The sequence below is a fragment of the Erpetoichthys calabaricus genome, chromosome 4 (assembly GCF_900747795.2).
Source record: "Erpetoichthys calabaricus chromosome 4, fErpCal1.3, whole genome shotgun sequence".
Lineage (NCBI taxonomy): Eukaryota > Metazoa > Chordata > Cladistia > Polypteriformes > Polypteridae > Erpetoichthys > Erpetoichthys calabaricus.
Window position 1 is genome coordinate 136,440,674 of NC_041397.2, and position 23,999 is coordinate 136,464,672.

Genomic DNA, 23,999 nt, shown 5'->3' on the forward strand with positions numbered 1-23,999 from the left:
GTTCCCCATCCAGGTTTGATTCCTACCTTAAACATGATGGTGCTGGAATAGGCTATGACATACGGTAAAATGAGCAGATGGGTGGATGCTTATCTAACTGGCACAGTGGCACAATTATTAAGACTGTTGCTTCTTAACTAAAGGAATTTACATTCTGAAATCCTGTAGCCAGTTGGTGAATATGTAAACTACATGCATGATCCCAAATTTTTGGAACGGTGTAGCTACAGTGCAGAATTCTCGGGTGCTTCCAAGGCATCCAAAATATATGATTCTTTAATTGTGTCCTGGGAAATATCACAGACCTTCTCTTTGTGGCTATGCTTTTATGATTTCTGTGGTTGAGTGTCCAGGAGATCTCCTAGCTACATGCTTAAACCAGGTCATCTGGCTCTTCTTGAATCTAATAAAAAGTGATGTCCTCCCATATTGCTGAAGTCCTAAGCTTTTTTTCAGTTTATGCCCATTACTGACAGTGATGGGCATAAATGTGATCACATTCTCTTTATCATTACCCAGAGCTTGTGACCATTAATGAGAATGAAAATGTAGACAGGTAAACTGAACTTTATTTAAGGACTTCCATTTTAACATCATAGTAAGATACAAAATGTCTGTAAACTACTGCTGATGCTGCACTGACTCAATAGTAAGTCTAATAAAGGGCACACAGCAGCAACCTAGAAGTTATTTAATTTTTCTAACACCTTCCAAACAATACCACAAAGTACAGAGTTCAAACACCTGTACCCCTGTTCCACACCCTGGAAAAAATCTGTATTGATCATTCTTAATTTGAGGTTCAACTATTGGATGGTTTCTAAATTATAGTATCCTGCTGTGGGCCTTGACAGGGAGGCTGAAAAGTGTAATTTCCTTGATAGCTAGAACACATTCTTTCTTGTCTTCCTTTCAAAAGTTGGGACAATACCCAAGTGTCCAGTTTTGAAGCACAATTGTCTTCTTTCACACACAATGTCAGGAACTACAGAGAATGCAGTTTGTTATGTTTTTCTGAAGCATGGCTAATAACTAGCATCCTAGATGCTAATGTGGAGCTACCCGGGTTTAGCACAGTTAGAGTGGACAGAGACGCAAATACCTGCGGGAAGCAGAAAGGAGGATGACTTGCTGTCTATGTGAATGCAAGGTGGTGCAACTCTGGACATGTAAACGTTAAAATCTCCACTTGCTGCAGGGACATCGAACTGTTGGATGGAAGTCTGCATCCCTATTACTTGCCCAGAGAGTTTGGACACGTCATTGTTGTTATTGTTTACATCTCTCCTCGCGCGGATGTGGAGATAGCGGATGACATCATCCACTCCGCTGTTGCTAAACTACAAACGCAGCACCCCAAGGCGCTTGTGCTAATCGCTGGAGACTTTAATCATGTGATGCTGGACAAAACATTACCTGCCTTCTCCCAGTATGTGGATTGTAACATCCAGGGAAATAGAACTATTGACCTACTGTATGCAAATGTTAAGGACGCATACAGCACCACCCTGCTGCCTGCGCTTGGGAAACAACAACAACATTTATTTATATAGTACATTTTCATACAAAAAGTAGCTCAAAGTGCTTTACATAATGAAGAAAAGAAAAATAAAAGACAAAATAAATTAAAATAAGACAACATTAGTTAACATAGAAAAGGAGTAAGGTCCGATGGCCAGGGTGGACAGAAAAAAACAAAAAAAAAAAAACTCCAGAAAGCTGGAGAAAAAAAAAAAAAAATCTGTAGAGGTTCCAGGCCACGAGACCACCCAGTCCCCCCTGGGCATTCTACCTAACATAAATGAAATAGTCCTCTTTGTAGTTAGGGTTCTCACAGAGTCACTTGATGCTGATGGTCATACAGACTTCTGGCTTTTAATCCATCCATCATTGTTGGAACATCATGGTATTTTGGGTACCAAAAGGACACCGGAAAAGAAAACAGAAGAGAGATTCTGATTCTGCTTCAGCCTCACTACAAACCAAGAGTGAGGGAGCTACCTACAACCACATGCACCTGCAGGGATCACATAGTGAGAACATTGAGGAGGTTGTTGACTGCACTACTGACTACATCAACTTCTGTATGGACATTGTAGTTCCAGTAAGAACAGTACGCTGCTATGCTAACAACAAGCCATGGATTACAAGTGACATCAATGGCCTTTTGAGCCAGAAGAAAAGGGCTTTTAAAGGCGGTGATCAGCATGAGCTCAAGTGCGTGCAGAAGGAACTCCGAATCCAGCACAGGTCGGAAAAGGAACAGTACAGGAGAAAACTGGAGCAAAAGTTGCAGAATAACAGCATGAAGGAATTGTGGGATGGGATGAAGATCATCACTGGCTGCAGCTTGAAGCGGGGTGCCTCCATCGAGAGAGACAGGGAGAAAGCAAATCTGATGAACATTTTTGGCAGGTTTGACCACCCTAACCCCACTCTCACTCTTACCTCAGAGTACTGCATCCTCCACCCATCCTTCTGCTGATACCAACATAGGAGAGAGTTTTCCACCACCCACAATTACAACAGCCCAGGTAAGCAGAGAGCTGAGGAGACTTCGTGCCAGCAAAGCAATGGGTCCAGATGGAGTATCGCCACGACTGTTCAAGGCCTGTGCATTGGACCAGGGGAGTCCTCTACAGCACATCTTCAACCTGAGCCTGGAACAGGGGAGAGTCCCAAGGCTTTGGAAAACATTTTGCATCACCCCAGTCCCAAAGGTATCATGTCCTAGTGAGCTGAATGACTTCAGGCCTGTAGCCCTGATGTCACATGTGATGAAGACCATGGAGCGGCTGCTGCTTTACCACCTGAGGTCACAGGTCCGCCACGCCCTCAACCCTCTGCAGTTCGCATACCAGGAGAAGGTGGGAGCGGAGGATGCCATCATCTATATGCTACACCGATCACTCTCCCACTTGGACAGAGGCAGTGGTGCTGTAAGAATTATGTTTCTGGACTTCTCTAGCACCATCCAACCTCTGCTCCTTAGGGACAAGCTGACAGAGATGGGAGTAGATTCATACCTGGTGGCATGGATCGTGAACTATCTTACAGACAGACCTCAATATGTACGTTTTGGGAACTGCACGTCTGACATTGTGGTCAGCCACACAGGAGCGCCGCAGGGGACTGTACTTTCTCTGGTCCTGTTCAGCCTATATACATCGCACTTCCAATGCAACTCGGAGTCCTGCCATGTGCAAAAGTTCACTGACGACACTGCTATCGTGGGCTGCATCAGGAGTGGACAGGAGGAGGAGTATAGGAACCTAATCAAGGACTTTGTTAAATGGTGCGACTCAAACCATCTACAACTGAACACCAGCAAAACCAAAGAGCTGGTGGTGGATTTTAGGAGGCTCAGACCCCTCATGGACCCCATGATCATCAGAGGTGACTGTGTGCAGAGGGTACAGACCTATAAATACCTGGGAGTGAAGCTGGATGATAAACTGGACTGGACTGCCAATAACAATGCTCTGTGCAAGAGGGGACAGAGCCGACTATACTTCCTTAGGAGGATAGCCTCTTTCAACATCTGCAATAAGATGCTTCAGATGTTCTATCAAACGGTTGTGGTGAGTGCCCTCTTCTACGCGGTGGTGTGCTGGGGAGGCAGCATAAAAAAGAGGGACACCTCACGCCTGGACAAACTGTTGAGGAAGGCATGCTGTATTGTAGGCATGGAGCTGGACAGTTTGACATCTGTGGCAGAGCGAAGAGTGCTGAGCAGGCTCCTGTCAATAATGAACAATCCACTGCATCCAGTAAACAGTATCATCTCCAGACAGAGGAGCAGCTTCAGCGACAGACTGCTGTCACTGTCCTACTCCACTGACAGACTGAGGAGATCGTTCCTCCCTCACACTATGCGACTCTTCAATTCCACCCAGGGGGTAAACGTTAACATGATACAATATTATTGACTGTTATACCTGCTTTGCACTCTCCACCTTGCATTTTTCAACTTGCACTGCATTTTTATCACTCTTTAATGAATATTGTTTTTTATCAGTATGCTGCTGCTGGAGTATGTGCATTTCCCCTTGGGGATTAATAAAGTATCTATCTATCTATCTATCTATCTATCTATCTACTGGTGTCTGCAATTTCAGTCTGATATCTTCCACCCTTGCAGCTAATGGGACTTGATAGTATACTTTGAAAACATTGTGTTTGGGCTCAAAACAACAGTAGTACACGACTGAATACATCACTTGTTCCATGAAAGTAAATGCTTATTTTTGTCACCAGAAGCCTACTAAAATCAATTGGGATTCTGTTTTAGTGTAATTTAATTCACTGCACAATTTTAAACCAAGCTGACATATGCTTATATAATGAATATGAAAAATTTCCTAAACTGTAGTAGTCCATTATTATGGAGCCATCTGGTAACCCTAAATCAAAACTTAACACAGTATAAATTGCACAGAATGTAAATCTCCATATACTGCCATGTATTTTTTTGATGAGCTGCATATTTTCCTGTTTTACATCTGGAAAACATGAAGCTATAAACCTTATTTGTTTTTTTTTTTAAATCAGTCTACCTTTCTCTCCATTAGTTTTAGTCAATCAAATATTCTCGTTCCTAAAATTTTATGAAGTATGTTTTTGTTTTATCTGAGGTTGGCATGGTGTCATACAAATGTAACATTTAGGATGCAAATGCTCTGTCCAAAATTTGTTTTTCCTGTGTTTGTGTAGGTTACTCAGTTGTACAGTATGTGTGAGGTTCATCCAAACTGATCCTGTGTGTGTGTGGGTGAGCCTAGTGATCGACTGAGAGCCTATCCTTGGTTAGCGCCTAGTGCATAATGTTACTTACAGTAGAGTCTAATTCTTCACAACCCTGACTTGGATTAAGTTGGTTTCAGAATGTTATCATATTTCTGATGTGTTAACTGAAGAGTACTGCATTCCACAAAAGACATAATCTTTGTAATGACAAAAATGGGTTTTCAGTTCTTTTATAATCTCAAAAGTTTCACGAGTTTTCTCTTTTTCAGTTTAAGTCAGCACTGCGACTGCCCAAGCTGAACACAGATGACAGTCCAGATAAAGGCAAAAAAAGAGTCCAGTTTTTTTCCCAGTGTATTGGAGTTGGCGGACTGAATAAAATTCAGACTACATTTCAAAGCAATGGCTTCCTGCCTTCCTCTAACAACTGTTCTTCCTTTCATACTAAACAATGCAAACCATGTTACAGCAAGGAGAAAGATGTAATGACAACTGGTGACGAGCATCATCCTCCATCACAGACATTATTCAACCCCAGTGCAATACTAGAAGTACCATTTCTGGATTCTGGCATCAACTTTGTCGCTGAAGAGCCAATCAGGGAAGAGCTGGAGTGGAAACAGGTTGGATGCTCTAATACAGTATAGAATAAAAAAACTGAACAGCCATTGTCAATCTTTAAACATGTCCAGTATATTATCAAATCCATATTTGTTTTTAAGCTTTAAAATATCTTATTAACAGTGTAATAATGCAAATTTATTTAAATTTTATGATGATTTTATTACTTGCTGCAGTGAGTTTTTTTAAGTTTACCACAAATAGCTATAGTTTTGCACATAGGAAGGAATATCTTACATATGGTCTAGAAAAACAGTATTCCTGAAGTAATTTAAGGAAGTCTAATAAACGTATTACTTTTTAAAACCTGATGGTGTCCAAAAATAATAGGATCATTGTAATTATACACCAAGAAAAATCTTTCTTAATCTATTTAAAGCAGTTCTGTGGTTTCTTCTGTAAAATATTTTACAATTTCAGTCTCAATTACAAAAGATATAGTAGATACTGTGGAACAACAAAGAAGAAAGTCCAAGCAGAGATAATAAAATTATTATAATAAGACTACCAGATATACTGATTCCTAATAAAGACTGATGTTGAGCTGTATCAGCCACTGCATACACAAACTTGCAGGGAACAAATTGTTCAGAATAATTAGGTAAATAAAAAAAACTTGATATTAATATGTACAGCATGTTATTAACATTTTCAGTTATATATCTATACTAATAAAAGGCAAAGCCCTCACTGACTGACTCATCACTAATTCTCCAACTTCCCGTGTAGGTAGAAGGCTGAAATTTGGCAGGCTCATTCCTTACAGCTTACTTACAAAAATTAGGCAGGTTTCATTTCGAAATTCTACGCATAATGGTCATAACTGGAACCTGTTTTTTGTCCATATACTCTAATGGAGGAGGCGGAGTCACGTATCGCGTCATCACGTATTACGCCTCCTACGTAATCACGTGAACTGAAAACGAGGAAGAGATTTACAGCACGAGTCAAACGCGGGAACTAAAGTAAATGACGTTAATTGTTGAGTGTCTTTTAATACTGTGTAAGCGTACATATTAACCTATTAAACGTGTGCATTTACGGGGTAATTTCTCAGGCTTAAAAGCTCGCCTTTTATTAAAGGTAAATGCAAACTCTTTTCATTCTGAAGGGCACAAACCACGTTAGATTTCAGCCGTTAAATGCGCAAAAATGTCGGTACACCAGATAAATAAGTGCAACATATTATCAGTTGTATTGTATGCTTACAATACATACAGAAATGTGTTAATCGTTAACTAATATTATGGGATGGTGTTTTTCGACTCGCGCCTTGATTTAAACGATTGCATGTCTTGGTGGGTTTGGTAGCTTATCGTCATCATCTTTACACCTCTTTTTAAGACATAATTTAAAAGTTTTCTTTTCTTCTTAATTAAAATTTCAAAGCAATACTTCACCGCTGCGAAGCCCCTCTAGCGCTGACGTCCGAGGTTCGATTACCGTAAGCGAGTGCAGTGGGTGTGTACGCCTGATGAGCCAAGAATAAGGGGGAAAGACGTGTCGCGTAGTCTTTGCATTATTTGACAGTAAACTATTTTCATCCATTCTATGATCTGCTTCTCACTACTGAAGGCACCGTGGCTGATGTTACCTGACTTGCTGGCCAACCATAAGCGTTACCTGGTAGGTAACCACCCACTCACTTCACTCCCTTACGGGAATCGAACCTCGGACGTCAGCGCTAGAGGCGAAGCCCCTAAAATTGCGCCACAGCGTGTGGTTCGTTTATTTGACAGCATGTAGATTGGGGTAATTACATTCACGGCATTCGTAGTCTGATTCACAATCTGATTGTATGGGTGGTTGCCTACCAGGTAACGCTTATGGTTAGCCAGCAAGTCAGCTCGAAGTGATCACTCGAGTGAAGGCAGCTTCACAAAAAAACAGATCCTTAACAAACTTTTATTGGTATTTTTCCCTCAATTTTAAAAGGTTTTCTTTTCTTAATAAAAATTTAAAAGCAGAACTTCGCCGGTGCGAACCGCGGGGATTTGAGCAACTGACGCATACAGACATATTCATGAGTGCAGGTACTTCGGAAAGAAAGCACCGTGCAAACCTAAAGTTTAAATTAAGTTCACAGACCTACAAAAAGTTGCCATTGATTTGAGGCAAGATTGCTTTTCTCCTGTACAACTATGCGTTGCATTCTTAACAGTAACCTTGCACGGCTTGGTCATATTCCAACTGGAGTGCTGAACTGACAACGTGGTATACAAACAGAACAATCGTAAAAACAGCGGAGAGGCTGTGTGAAGTCAGCTTCACAAAAAAACAGATCCTTAACAAATTATTGTTGGTATATTTTCACTCAATTTAAAAAGGTTTTCTTCTTAATAAAAATTTAAAAGCAGTACTTCGCCGCTGCAAAGCACGGGGATGTGTATATATGTAGATAGATAGATAGATAGATAGAGATAGAGAAATAGATAGATATGTGTATGTAGATATGTATATATATGTAGATATGTAAATATGTGTGTGTATGTATGTATGCATATATATGTGGATGTATGTGTAGATATGTTTACATAACCTCTTTAACACACTACTTCTCCGCTGCGATGCGCGGGTATTTTGCTAGTTGTTAATAAAAGTTACTTTTCTTGGTTTGTATTGCACCAAGATGTTAACTATCAGGCCAAATACCCCAAAAGAAGAGTAAAAGAATAAGGAGATGAAATAGAGTATGTGTTAACACTGGGTACAGAAGTTTGGAATGGAAGGAGAATGAGGAGAAGTTGCAAAATCAAAATAATATAAGCCTAGGGTCTTAACCATGAAAATATGAATAAACTAAACAAAGCTCAGGATTTGAACTAAGAATAATAGGGTTAGTGTGAAAGAATCATAGCCAAATAGAGAACACATAACAAGAGGAAAATTGACCAGAAAATAGTTGTAGTGAAAGAAAAAGACTATAATTTATAATACAATTACACTAAGAAGAATGCTCTGAAGTTTTCTGTAGAAAGAATTCACAGTTTTGGATGACCAGGAAATGTACAACCCTTACATTATGCTGTTGTAATAACGACAGCCCACGTCACACACTCCGAGGCAGCTTGCATCCCAATGACATAGCAACTGTCAACGAAAATGATGGGACCCATGACAAAACAACATGGCTCCAGTGGAGAACAGAAAATAATCATTTATAAAATTCTGCAGGGAGGGCTCCACCTGGCGGCCTGGGGGTATTGGCTGGGATGAACGGCCGGCCATATATCACACCGTGCACTGCAATTTACTAAGAGAGTCCTTCTTTGATAGTGCCGATTACACTTATTCGCAAAGATTTCCACTGTCCCAGGAGCCGACGGGGCACTTGAAGTGTGACAAACAGTGCAAGAAGAGAGGACGCTGCCTGAATCTGCGAAGCTGTTGACCCGGAGGAAAAGCCCGACATTCCGTGCCTCCCAGCTTCCACTTTGTTCTTACGACCCCTCGCCGCTGAAGGCGGTCTCGTCTTCACATTGTTTACTGCTCGGCGCAGTTAAAAAGTAGAAAGACGCAAAGCTGTTTTCTTCATCTCTCTTACTATCAAGGTGTAGCGTGTTCCTCTTAAGTTGAATGAGGAGCCCAGCACACACAAAAATCTCCTACTCTTAGGAAAATTTATTCTATTAAGTACGGAACCCAACCGAACCTTAGCCCAAATTGGATATCCTCATCTGGAGTTGTCTTTTCTGAATTTATACAAAGGAAATAATCACCCCAACAATTCTTTAAACAATCAAAAAAGAATATATTATAAATCAAACAAAACAATAAACACCCTTTAAATCCTTGTCAAATCTATAATAACTACACAAACCCTAATTGATATGCCACCTCCTTAAACACTCTATAATATACTCCCCAGAAAATGGCGAAACAGCAAAGAAAGAAAGCAAGCAAGGAAAATAAACGGAAAATTACCCTATTTACAAACAGCACAAATATATTCACAGTACTTAAACCTATATTACATCTATATACAAATATAAATTAGACACACACACAAACCCCACACGTTCCCCAGTCTCTTTTATATTAACTTTGTTTTAAAATCTAAATTCACACAGACTGGGAAATCTGCAATGAATCCAGTGATCAAGTCAGATACGTTCTGCTGACTCGTATACTGAATTTAATTGTAAAAGAAGCAATCTCACCGGCCTGGCGACGATTCCTTTGTTGAAGGAAGAAGTCCGTCTCACCCGGGTGTCTCGGTGTTAGCGTCCGTCCATAGCCGACGCCCGCACCATAAAAGTAAAGTAAAGCCATGTGCTCCGAAGATCCTTCTAGGTTAGCCAGCACTCCTTCTCTGTGCACCCAACCGTCCTTATTACGGAGTCTCACTTGCTTTACCGCTGGCTTTTCCTTTACATTCACCTTCCCAGCTCCTTATTTAAACAGTCTTTTTTCTTCTTTTCAATATCAGTAAAATAACTCTCACACAAATAATAAGTTCCTATATTATAATATGCTCTGTGGTCATACGTAATTTCTGTTACCCGTGGTCATACATCATATCCGTTTCAAACACAGAAAGAATTTTATTTATGTAGATTCTGTTTAAGCATGCAAATGAATAAATCAAGGTGAATTTCTGTCAAAACCAGAATGTAAACCAGTCTTAGTCAGTAAGACAGCCACACATTGTTTGCTATAAATGTTTAACTATAACTCATTAAACTCTTAAGATTATATCCACAATCTTGGATGATATGTCCTAGCACAGATACACTTAAATACAGTAATGCTGATGACACCATATGATAAATCTTTTAAACATGTTCCTTGTCAAGTGGCCATTTCATCTTGGCAATGTCAACAATGTCAACAAATCCAAAACAAGTGATAGTTAATTTCTGTAACACTAGAGCAATATATACAAGTCTGAAAACACTATGAGAACTTCTACAATTTTTTATAATAGAATTTAATTTGTTTCAGTTTAAGTGAGAAAAGTAATCCAGCCTTTCTTTCCTGCAGATTGTGGATTTGCTCTGGAGTGATCCCAAAAACCAGAATGGCTGCATCCCAAACAGCTTTCGTGGAGGTGGTTGTTACTTTGGGCCAGATGTTACTCTTAGGTTACTGAAAAAGTATAATTTGCAACTGCTAATAAGGTCACATGAATGCAAACAAGATGGATATGAATTATGCCATGATGGGAAGGTAAACAATTTTATATATTTGAAGCATCCATTCGGGTCTTTTCCCATCCCAGGCCTTGCACCTTTATTTATTTTTAATTTGGGATGAATTTCTTGGTGAGCACTTAAATGGCCCACCAGAATCATTAATATCTATTCCCTTGAATCATCTGCAGATTGTCAAACAACAAACTTTATAATTTAACTGAAGAGATTGCTGTGCTATTTCTGCTTCTTAAGTAAGATATGCTTAACTATTTAAAAAAAGTGGGGGCTCAGTTTAAAGAGTTTTGGGACTATTTCATTTTAGAAGTTATAATTAGAATTACAATGCCTGTTATAAACTTGTTATAAAAGTCAGAACATACTAGAAAATAGTATTTAACTACACGATAATACATTTTACAGATGACTTGAAATCTCAACTTGATCTTGCACAGTCCATCACATTGAATATTCACATGCACACACACCAAAAATCATTCAGTTTAGTCACCGATTATCTTAAAACACGCTGCTTAATGTTTATTTAATGCTACTGAATTTGGAAAGCACTGCATTTCAGCATAGAGTTTTCCAACCTCCAGTGTTTCTGTAAGACTTACTACACTCTAGTTTAATCTTGCCAACAACAGGAATATGTTTGAGCAGATTAATCAAATAAATTTGTTCCAGCTCTGTCCTTTAAAAATCTCAACAAATTCAACTCTAATCATCGCAGTTTTGTTTCCACTACTTAAATTTGAAAGACCAACAAACAAAATATATTACTAAAAACCTCTGGTAAAAAGTATTAGAAACCTTTCAGTCTGTCATTTTTATTTATTCATTTCTCAAGCTCCAGGTTTCCAAACCTCATTTATAGACATAGTTTGGAATGGAAAAGATGTGGAACAATAGGAGATCTTGCCCAGAGTTGAGACCTGCCAAAATCATTCTAAGTGAAGGGAAAAGTACACAATCACCTATCATGTCACAAATATCCAGAAGGCAGAATTCATGAATGTAATGTTCATGGCTGCATCCTCAGGAAAATATTCCTGGAAAAATTCACATTATTGTTTTACTTGGATATTATTTAACTGACAAGAGCTCTGTTACTTTATATACATTGTTCTGACCTTTCATCAACATTGTGTTTCAGTTCATTGAGCTGCATTGGGTAAGCACTCTTTGGATGGTGACCTGGTCTCAACAGAGTTAACACTGTCACTGTGAAAACATCAGGAACGTGGTTGTTCCTGATATGCTCATGCTAGGGCATCAAGTACACTAATTCATGCTCCATTCAAACACACTTAAATCTTCAGGCACTCATACAAACAGTCGATACCTAACTATCTGCTTTAATAAGGTTTTCAAATATGATAACGGAGCAGTCAGTTTCTTTGGAGTACAAGAGCACCTATTAAACTGGACACCTGTATATTTCTATTTATGTATTAAATGGTGTTTTATATTTATTATGTAGAATTTTGTTTTATCTACTGTATATTTGTTGTAGTTGTCTATGCTTGTAAATGAAAATTATGCAACACAAAATCAAAGTGACTTGTGAGGAATCTACACATTTTATGAAATAAAGATGTCATACAGTATGTACAATAAAGGTGTACATATATTGACAGTGACTTTTTAAAATTTTCAGTAAGATTCAGTTAATGGGCTTTCCATATTAAACATCAGTGTTATGATCCCCCACCTCTTCAAAACTAAATGTGACTAACCTCCAAAATTTAACCTCAGGCTTCAAATGATGCTTAGTGGACAACAACAAAAAAATCTGTCTTACTCCAAACTTAAGAAGCAGGCTTTTGGAGTCAACAGGCCTAACAAAAAGGGGTAAACGCTTTAATCACAAAAAAATATAAGAAGTGGAAGAGAGGAAACAACAAAAACCTCTGGTTTACGAAAAAGAAAAAAAAAACTCCTTCTATAATTAAAGTTTACTTATAATAAGTAAATAAAATAATAAATTTTGAATTTCCCCTTGGGATTAATAAAGTATCCATCTATCTATCTAATAATGAAGAAAAAACAAAAAAGGTAACAAAGGGGGGGGGGGGTCCAAAAGGGTAAACCTATAACATCCAGTCCTCAATCTAATAAAACAAAACCACAAAGTCAGATGTAAGAAAATTAAAAAAATAAATAATCAAAATACAAAAAATTTAAACAAGAGCCAACAGAAAGACCACCAGTACATGCCTGTCATGATTTGGTTTTATATAGTATTTTCTAGCACTTGAATTGGGGTTTTTGAGTTCAACGATTCCATTTTTGTTTCTTTTTTTTTACTGAGAATCCTTTATGGTTTAAGTGCTATGTTTTGTTTTTGCAACATCTTGGATGCCATTTTAGGTCCTTATCACCACCATTTTGAGTATCCGTTATTATATCCACTTCCCTGCATTTCTAGGGGCATAGCCTCAGAGGTTGTGACCTGTTCTTTATTGGAATAAAAGAATGTCTAGGGATTGTTTTCCTTATCTAATCTGTGAATACCAAAATTCTATTAGAAAGCCTTGGTCTAAATATAATTGTGTGTTTCATTGAGTTTTGACCTCTTGTTTGCTGTATAGACTTTGTCTTACATCTTGCCTTTGTGTTCTAATTGTGATTTCTAAGCTTATCCCTTTTTTGTTTTCTTATGTGCTTCTCCGGGTGCTGCTCAAAACGTTTACCTGTCAGTTTGTTGTCAGGACAATGCCAAAGCAAAGTACTGAAGCTTTTAAAGAACTGGAGGCAGCTGAAGCATCAAGAGGTCCCACCCCTCAGGCTCAACATTTAAAACACAAGGAACATACAAAAAAATCCTAATAAATACATAACCAACAGGAAACAACAAAATAATACTAACTGGGGAATTAAATAATACAAATGAAAAGAAAACTAAAACATATTAAAACAACAAAATATTTCAAAGAGCCAGGAATATAAACCTGGATACACCATAACAATTACATAGGAAATTATGTCATTCTTGCTTAATTTGTTTATTAATCATTTACATGGTTCTATTTTTAATACAGGTGATTACAATTTTTTCTGCTTCTAATTACTATGAGGAGGGTAGCAACAGAGGAGCATATATAAAGCTTGGACCGGATTTAGTGCCACGCTTTTTCCAGTATCAAGTCAGCAAATATACCCGTAGGCTAACCATTCAACAGAGGCAAGTGAATCCTGACTATTGAGTTATTTTAATAATCTAATGGGTGAAAAGAGCTGCATATTGTTCCTGTCTCTATAGAAACTAACACATGCACATTTATCAGTTTCTTCTTTTTCATCTCAAATACAGCAGGCTGCATTTTTTATATTTTAAAATTTTGAATCCAGAACAGTGGCATTGCTGCCTAACAGCAGATAATTCCCAGATTTAAATCAGAAATTAGGCCCATGATAAGAAGGTTATACTAGAGAAAGGGTAAATTAAGTACTGGTTTGTAGTGTATTAGTGTATTTGCTAATTATTTTATTGTCTTTATTCCTTCTTCTTTTCTGTTCCTGCCTAATATTGTTATGTGCAAGTTCATGAAGAGGGTTTAGTCTAACAGTAAGTAGAACTGCCACATAGCACACATAACTGGGACCCTCCAAAAAATCCCAGGTTAAGTCTTTCTTGCTTCATTGTTCACCTCTTTTTCATATAATGTGAAAAGCACTTAATGCAATTGCCATCTTTGCCTGTCCGTCTAACTGTCTATTGGCTCACTTATTCTTCAAGAAAATGTTCAGGAAAATTCCATTTTCACTGAGATATCTCAAAAAGTTAGTGTGCTGTACACATTTTTTTTTATTTCAGAATCTCTATTTGAAAAGCATTCTTGTCTATCTGAAAACAGGGGAACATTCTGTGTGACTACAGTTATGAGTTACTTTACTGTTTCAGATTTACCTTGAGAAAGGTTACTTCAACTTGTGTATTCTGTTTATTTTCTTCTTCTGCTTGTCTGACAGCCACTTCTAACAGAAAAACAAATCTCCAATGCAAATCAGTCAATTATCTCTGGTACACCAGTTCACTTCATCTGTTGCTTTAAGTAACTTACCCATAAAAGTAAAAAATAAATAAATGTCACTTATTTAGAAAAGAATGTAAGCAGAAAGGTAAGCATTGCTCTGTAAACAAAGAGGGAACAAGGTTGTACTCAGCATTTACTATACATTAGATATAAACATTTCACAGATGCATTATCTGCACATAAATCAGCATTTCTATGACTGTATAATTTATTGGTTTGTTATTATGGGATTTGTGAGACTTACCATGTCCGTTTCCTAGGCCGGTCTACTCCCGCTCCTTAAGATTACTATACACACAGATATATGCACATAGACATCTTAGCCAGACAATGGCTTGGATGATACCGATTGCCAGTCAGTCCACAATATTCCACATAGGTACCCTTCACATAAGTACATATAAGAGTGATTCTGAATGCCTTTCCCTCCTAGTTCTCAACATAGGGACTCACTATTACCAGCACTAACAAACACGGGTGTCCTCGGGACACACAAAGGCTCAACACTTATTAGTTATATGCTAAAAACCAATCAACCAATGTCTTATTTCTGGCCACAGTTGCTTCTCATATTGAGGTGCAGCCTCTAAGCCTTGATAACTCTGTAGGCAAGAAAATAGCAATCTCCCAGCATCTGGTGCTGTAATATTTATTTCAATCACTCAAGATAACAAAGTAAAGATGTAAAAACAAAGTGGCATTTATCAAAAGTAAAATAATGCCAATTGAAGAAAAGTATAACAGAAAATATAACAGATAGAAGAATCTGGATATAGCCTTAATAAAGCTCATTGTCAAGGACGGATGTTGTCCTGGGTGACTTTTTAATTTAACAATCAGCATTATGTATAGGTTACATTCTCTGATATCCAGATCAGATGGTCTTGCGTCTTGATCTCTGATGTAGCTTCTTGTGATATTCTGCTTTTGTCACCTCCTCTAGTCCCACGGACGAGCCATGTTTATGTTAAAAATTCATGTGGGGCTTAGGAACATGTGACATAACACACATTTGATTGGTTAGGTGTCGTTATGATGGATGACTCTTCTCAAAGTCTTTGATCTTTTTACACACATTGTACTGTTTTCCCTTTCCCAAGCTATAAACTAATTAAAACAACTTCTGATCCTGTGGCATGACCCTGTTTTACATTCCTTCTACCATTAAGTTTTTAACTGACAGAAACAGATGCATTAAAGTTATAAATTACTGGTGTAATACAGGAAGAACATACAAGAAAGCATGCTTGCAATGTTAATTGGCCCTGTAGTTAGACTGCTTTAAGAGACTGATAAATACAGTTCTTCCAGATTTGTTGGAGCAAAATTAAAACTTAATATAAGCAGTCTGTAAGATCAAAAATTGAAGATTTTAAACTCCAGGACAATTGGCAAAGCTCCAGAGCTGCTTTCCAAACCAACTAACAGTTTTACCTGGAGATGTAAATAGATTTCAGATTTGGGTACATCTACGTTTAAGAAATTTGAATTGTAGTGAATTGTAGACCATCCACAACCAAAAACTAACAAGAGACATCAATCAATTTTAATTTCACACCACTTAAATTGGAATCTGCTGTCTGTGGAAATTATTGAGCTACTGCTAGACTGTTTTAGGATATATTTTACGTAGTACATGATATTGTAAAGTACCGTTAAAAAGCATGCTTTTAATGCAATCTTCTAATGCATGTAATTGCATTCTATTATAGCTGTTACTTTTATTATGACTCATTGTTAAAAAAATATGATAACTGAATCTTTAAATTAAGTAAAAAAAAAATTAAAATACGTTTTAACTTCTTTGATACTTGGAACTTTTCTGTTATTTTATCAGAGGCAATGTGCAGTTTTACTGAGTGTGAGAAGATGTGGCCTTACTGTATATCCTCACTCAGGTTTAATACATGCAAAGACATCCCTGTGTCATTCATTACCAGTGGTGTGGCAAGATTTGCATGTAACCTGTGAGATGTTTATGAAATAGATCCACGGCTGAAGTTTTCTCTACTTAATGATTCACGGGATTGCAGGGACCTTACTTCCCATGACAATTCTACATCTTACGTCCACCACCTGCAAAAGTACATATACACCACTTCTATCCATCCATTTTCCAACCCGCTGAATCCAAACACAGGGTCACGGGGGTCTGCTGGAGCCAATCCCAGCCAACACAGGGCACAAGGCAGGAACCAATCCTGGGCAGGGTGCCAACCCACCGCAGTATACACCACTTCTATTTGTAAATTTACCATAGAACAGTTTACCTATCACTGGATAACATACTGTTTGTCCATCTCCTGTTTTTCAGACCTCACATCACTCCTACTGCTTCACCTTTATCTAACATTTGTCAAGCAGCAGGGTCAAGCATAGTGGGATGAATAATAAACTTGAGAGTGCTTTTCTGCACCCAGGCTCTGTTGGTTTATGTGAAACACTAGCTGTGTTACCCATGAAATCTAATTAATCAAAACAGACCTCAGTGTTAATGTTCACAGTACACCATGCAATGCATATGTCTCTGTTATATGCCATTTGGTATGGGATTTGTTAAAGTAGTGTTAATGTTTGTGATGCACCATCTGTTGGAATGACAAATGCAATGCATTTTATGAATAAAAATGTTTGTGATGTGCCATCTTTTGGAATGAAAGAGATGTAGCCATGGGACAGACACTAATACATTTATCCTTTTATTAAGGTGGATAATAGAGCAGAAAACATCTTGAATAACAAGATCCAAATATATTTAATCGTTAGACAAGCTCAGGACCCCAAACCCAGGGAATCATCTGCTGCTGCGCTGTTACCTTTATGTTAGCCCCTTTAATATACATGGTTCCCTGAGATTAATAAGTTAACCATTCCATGAACATACTGGAATATCACTGTACTGGTGCAACTTTGCTGATTCTTAGGCTAACACAGTATCTTTTATATGTGAAATTCCAATTTAAAAGGTTCTGTCACCACTAACTGATGGGGCCTCTTTTTTCTCTAAAACAAAATACATTTTGTTCACCAATTTGCTTTATTATGTTTATTTATTTAGTTATTTTGAAAGAAATAATAGTAGTATTGATAAAAAAACAAATTAATGTAATCGAACTACAAATTAAAGTACAGTATGTGAAGAAATTTACACCTACATTTTAACACTTCCTAAAAGGTGTGTAGAGATCAGTTTCCACCACATAGGTAAAAAACAGCAGGTCAAGAGGAATGGTGGCACATTGGACCCTGGACTAGCAATTTCCCACTGTAATGTGGGTGAAGGAAAGTTCCTTTGTTTCAAAATCCTTCCAATGTCTAGTGTTTTAAAAGAAATAACTAGCCCCAACAAAACAATTAGGCTACTCTCAGGAGTTTCATACACTTATTCACAATCCATTTTCTAAATTCCGACAATCAAACATGCCACAAACACATTTCTTGGTCAAATGCGACTAGAGGGGGTCACAAGTGATGCCTTTTGGTATAAAAACATAAAACACATCTTGGGCCTTTGTGTGCATGAACGTGATTTAGGAAGAATATAACGCAGGTTAGGTGCATTGGCGATTCAAAATTGTCCCTAGTGTGTGCTTGGTGTGTGTGTGTGTGGGCTGGCGCCCTGCCTGGGGTTTGTTTCCTGCCTTGCGCCCTGTGTTGGCTGGGAATGGCTCCAGCAGACCCCCGTGACTCTGTAGTTAGGATATAGCGGGTTGGATAAGGGATGGATGATATTAATAGAGGGCAGTGGTAGCGCTGCTGCCTCACAGTAAGGAGACCTGGGTTCGCTTCCCGGGTCCTCCCTTCATGGAGTTTGCATGTTCTCCCAGTGTCTGCGTGGGTTTCCTCCCACAGTCCAAAGACATGCAGGTTAGGTGCATTGGCAATCCTAAATTGTGCTGTGTGTGTGTGTGTGTGTGTGTGTCCTGCAGTGGGTTGGCGCCCTGCCCGGGATTGGTTCCTGCCTTGCGCCCTGCGTTGGCTGGGATTGGCTGCTGTAGTTAGGATATAGCGGGTTGGATAATGGATGGAAATTAATAGAATGAAATTTAGCAGATGTATTCAAAGTTTAATAAACTGCAGTCTTGCTGTTAGCACTAAACAACTATCATTAGTTTTTTTTTTAATTCTTTCTTCTGTGTGTTTAAAAAAACATTTCACTTCAAAGAAATGGGAAAGACTAAGGCTTAGTTTTAAAACCTATTTTAGGAGACCTTAACAATCTTCACTGATTCTATGAAAAAATCTTTTTTGTTCAAAATGCTTCTTAATGCATTGTGGGGATACCACCCAATTTGTCTGTCTTGTGCAGGCTATGCAGTTATTCTGTTACTTACTCATTTTCACAATGTTTAGCTGTATTTCTAGGTACATTTTTAAAATGAATAAAATCGTAACAGTGCAAGCACATAGTTTTAAGCCATTATGATCATATTGTGAAAATTATAGAGGAAGCAAAACACTTGCATGTTCAAGTATATTTCCTAAAATCTTATATATTTGTAATTGTGCCTCTCATTATTTAGACTTTTGTTCAAAGTGTTGCACGGAGTATTACCAAATGCTTGCTTTATTTCATATGACAAAAGCTCATATATAGGTATGCTGTTTGAAGCTTAAAAAATACATATTTATTTTTTTCTACTCTAAATCTGGTAATCTTGTGCACTCTACTGCAGTCATTGTTTATTCATGTTTTTTCAATCTTCATAGAGCTAAAGTCAGTTGCTTTTGTTTTCTTCACAGTGTGACTGCTGCTGAAGGTTCTGCTCTAAAATCCTTGAGAGAAAAGCTATATGCACACAAAACAGATCTGATTGCAGCATTTAAAGATTGTGACAAAAATAACACAGGTAAGTGAGGGATTGTGTAATATGCAGTCAATAAAAAAATCAGTCCTCCTTTAAAATATGACAAGTCTTTTTATGCATTTTTAAAAAATATGTTAGTGCATTCATTTTGGACTATTTTCCAGGCAATGTAATATTTTTAACCTTTCTGTTTTTGTGGAATTTTTTTATTGTTTATGGTCATGTTGTCCCAATTGTGATGATATCAGTTGGTTTGCAACAGCACTGTATTTGTGTGTACATATACTTGTTGCTGTGATGTTGCTACAAATGTGTTAATTGATGATGTGTCAGTTGCCATCTTTTTTTTTAAGAGTTACTAGGGGACTTCGCTTGGCCAACCCTCCTGGCCTGTGCTAGGCGCCAGCCATTTCACGTCTCTGCAGCTCGCGTATGTGGATTTCACTTTCACCAAACAACAAATCTTTCAATTCTCGCGGATTCTCTTCATTGGGAAGAAATACTACTTTTCCCCGATGGCAACATGAATTAGACAATCTACAAGTCTCTGACTTAAACTTTAAACTCGAACAATATATTCAATCTCTTTTCACTGTTCCGTTATTTCACCGAGTAACAATTTCTGTTTGTTTGTTTTAATGCGATCTTTACTATCATTTTTTGAGACTTTCGAATTTTAGAACTTTAATTATCTCTAACCTGCTCTGCATGTGTATTGTGCCAATGTTTTTGGATTCTTTACAATGTTGTACTTTGTCATCTACTCTTTGTCTTTAATTTCCAGCCCTGGGCATGGTTAAATCTCTTGCCACAAAGTCTCGTCTCACGGGACGTGAAAGTATCTCTCTGAAAAAGTCGCGTCTTGTCCCAGTCTAAAAAGTCTTGTCTCATTCCATCCATCCATCCATTTTCCAACCCGCTGAATCCAAACACAGGGTTCACGGGGGTCTGCTGGAGCCAATCCTAGCCAACACAGGGCACAAGGCAGGAACCAATCCCGGGCAGGGTGCCAACCCACCGCAGCTCATTCCAGGATTTTTTTTATTATAATAGAGAGATATATTGTGTTAATTATTAGTCCAAACCTATTTAAAAATAAAGACTATATGTGAAAAATTATAAAAGCACGTTTTTTTTTGTTTGCAGGATCTGAATCTATACATCTTTACTACTACTTTTGATTTTGCCTATTTTCAAAGTTCACTTGATCTTATGGCTATAATTATAGTGTTTGGTGTTCAACCTCTGTCACCCATGAATAATAAAATGAAATTCTCATCTATATACTTTTTTCGTGACAGATGAGCTTGATGATCACAAAAACAGTGAGCAAAGACTCACATATAATGTAGCTACATATATGATAGCTCTTTATTGATGAGCAAACCCTGCTGAATTTGCTTTGTCCTAAATTTGTTGAAAATTTGGAAATGTTTGGGAATTTTGGCAAACTCAACAAAATGCATCGAAGTCAATTGCAAGGTGAAACTGAATAAGGATCTGCCAACTATATTGTACCAATTACTATGCCAAAAATATAACCTGAGCTATGAGACAGCAGTACTAACCACAATATGCCTCCCTGAAATAAAATTATGTCACATATCAGGGTGCACTATCCCGTTCTACAGAAAGTTCAGTAACAAGAAAAACGCACTTTCACACAGACAGAAATTGGCGGAATGCTGTGCTTACACACAAGACCCATATCTCATGTAATGAAAACCTTTATACGTGATTAGATGCATGATGCAATCAGCTTTACCTGTCTGAGATGGTTACATCGTGTGGTCAGCAGGGGGACAACTATCTACAAACTGTACCCAAAAAGTCTCTACAAGAAGCATAGAGATAGAATAGTTTAACAATAGAAGTGCAATGGCCAACACCAATTGGCACTGTGTTTTTAAATTTTTTATTATTTCATCAATATACATGTCCCCTCCTGTCCTTTGTTGACTTTTCCTAAATTTATGCTCTTCAAATTCCCATGTGGTTGTAACTCTGAAATTCTATTCAGAAAACATAACTGATGATGATTTATTTATTTGTCCACGAGAGACCCCCTATTAATGCCACAAACATTGCCAATAAACATTGTTACTCAGGTATGACTCGCTTTCACTCTTCTCCGACTCACATTTGAAAACTATAAAATAATCAAAAAAAAAATGTCAAACTTACAATCACTCACATTATTTCACTATGTGTGATGGGAACAAAAAAAAATCCTGAAAATTGTCAGTGCTCTGGTTATTTTAGTTAGGTAAAAAAAATTACTATAAACTCACTTAAAATGACATTGCAGTGTTTTTCAAACACCGCTGAATACAAAGTACACAACCAACACAACTTTGTTGTGGGGAAAGAATATGCAAAATGGCAAATAGTGGACAGAGTGCCATGTCACAAATGAAAAACAGCAGTGAATGGCAGCTCACTCACAGATTTTCCCAGACACGGCAGACCCAGCAATGACAGCAGAAGAAACAGTGAACTTTTTTTGTGAAACTGCAAGAACCAATGAAACATGGTACAATGTACTTGACCATAAATGAGACACCTTTTAGCAGAAAAAAAAGGGATTTCAGCACAGCCATATTGAAATGTTGGTGTATGTATTGACAGAACATACACATACAATCTCACATAATCAATTACATACATTATTTGATGGCAGATGCATAAACATGCAAAGAAAACCAATGTTTATTTTTGTATTGCCATACATTGTCATGTGAAAACCATTAAAGTTAGAAGGGAAGGAGAAACAGAACTAATTCTAATTGGATTATAATGGTGCAGTAGTCTTTTAAGTGTTCCTGAGGGCTAGGGAAGGGCTGGACTTATTATTGTGTCCAAAAATATAACCTGAGTTCCAAGGCAGCAGTGCTAACCACTGCGCTACTATGCCTCTTTGAAATAAAATTATTCTCCGATGCCTTTATCTCTTACTGTCTACTAACTATGACTAACTAACACTCACAGAACCTGGGATCAGGATTATATACTTGGGAGGGCTGTCCCTGTCACTACCCAATGTGTGCTACATAGTGAGGAGCATAACATGCTTAATCCAGAAATGAAGACACAACATACAATGAACCTATGAAGAACAACAAAGTGTTTTCATAATATTTTCATTCAGTCCGCCAATTTACCCTTCAGATTGAAATATTCCATTTTTAATACATGTAGGGTGCAAATCCAGCTGGAATACCGATCAGTTAGTGACATAACGCATGTGTGTATACTCCTAGCAAAGTGTCAAGGAGCACTGGGAAAAACATTTTGCTGATCAACATTATTCTTTGGATTCCAAATGTAGTTTTCCATCAGTCACACTAATTTTAGACTAATGATAGTTAGAAACTATCATCCTTCTTATTCTTTACTATGTCTTTTGTCCATTTACTAATTCATCTGTTTACTGAGTTTACTTAATAAAATTAGGTGCCAGAGCCCTAAATGAATCAACAAGAAATAAATCAGGAAGCAAACTTTTTTGGGTCAGCTGTCTATTACAGGGCCCTCTCATGCTTTATCCATACCCACTTAAAGATGGCAGTTTTAAAGCCAGTTCACCAAACCCGCACATTTTTTGGATGTGGCAGAAATCCTGGAGTATTCAAAGGAGAGCCCACACCGGCTTGAGGGGGACATGCAAACTTCATACATGCTGTGGACTAATGTTCTATAAATCATAAAGGGCAGAAAAGTCACTCTGATAATGTCCACCTCATATCGAGAAATGTAAAAAACTTATGTCCACTTTGTAACTGTCTGGAACTGAAGACTGTTTTATTCCCGATCACATTGTTTGTCTTGTATTGCTTTACTTTTTCATGTACTATTGTGAACCTGTGATAATATCTGTCCTTTTTTCCATGTAGATATTTATTTGATCAATTGTTCATTTCTTTATTTGCTTTTAAATACTGTTTATCTCAGGTTCAGGGTCATGGTGTCCCAAAATTAAATAATTATTGGAAATTACTGATGCAAGTTCCATGACGAATAATGAATATACAGTATGTGTTTAACCAGTAAAACTGGTATATGCAGTTTTATTTTCAGTGAAAGTGTGAAATGCTTAAGTGTAATGCTGCTTTGTGTTTTGTCCAGGAAGGATTTCAACAAGTGACTGGGCTTCAGCAGTAGAATCAGTCCTACATTTAGATCTGCCTTGGAGGACCCTGCGCTCCCGTTTAGTGAAACTAGGTCCTGATGGGAATGTTGACTACCTCTCCTGTTTTGAGGATTTGCAAATAGAACGCTCCATTAAAGAGGTTAGAGCAAGAGGTTTGATGCATCTATATGTATCAATCTATCAGTTTTCAAATCCATTTCATACATGTGGTATCCCAAATGCAATCTTGACAACATTTAGTTCAAGCCAAGATCCAGACAAATTCAGGGCATACTTACAAAGACACAGTCACTCATACTACGTAAGAAAGACAAAATGAATCCTTAGCACTCCACTGAGCCTGCCTTCACAGATTTTAGTCTACAGAGTTGGTAGTTTCCTCTTTTATCCTGCCAAAACCACTCTTTCTTGCCTGGCTGTTTTTCACATTAGTGAGCCTTCCGCTAACTCATCTTGCAGATTCTTGGTTTACCCAAACCATAACGCCACTTTCATGGTT

At 37.8% G+C, this 23,999-nt stretch overlaps 1 protein-coding gene across 4 annotated transcripts in view; it reads left to right on the top strand.

Annotated features, from left to right (window-relative positions):
- ppef1 (protein phosphatase, EF-hand calcium binding domain 1) overlaps nt 1-23,999 on the top strand; it is a 209,986-nt gene that overhangs the window by 159,940 nt on the left and 26,047 nt on the right. For all 4 annotated transcript variants that reach the window (XR_007934848.1, XM_051927109.1, XM_051927111.1 and 1 more), the window contains 5 exons: nt 5,016-5,369; nt 10,351-10,536; nt 13,547-13,689; nt 19,286-19,392; nt 23,476-23,639. Coding sequence is in view for 3 of the 4 variants with exons in the window: in XM_051927109.1 (XP_051783069.1) it covers nt 5,016-5,369; nt 10,351-10,536; nt 13,547-13,689; nt 19,286-19,392; nt 23,476-23,639 (954 nt within the window). In the remaining variant the exon portion in view is untranslated. The remainder of the gene's footprint in view (nt 1-5,015; nt 5,370-10,350; nt 10,537-13,546; nt 13,690-19,285; nt 19,393-23,475; nt 23,640-23,999) is intronic.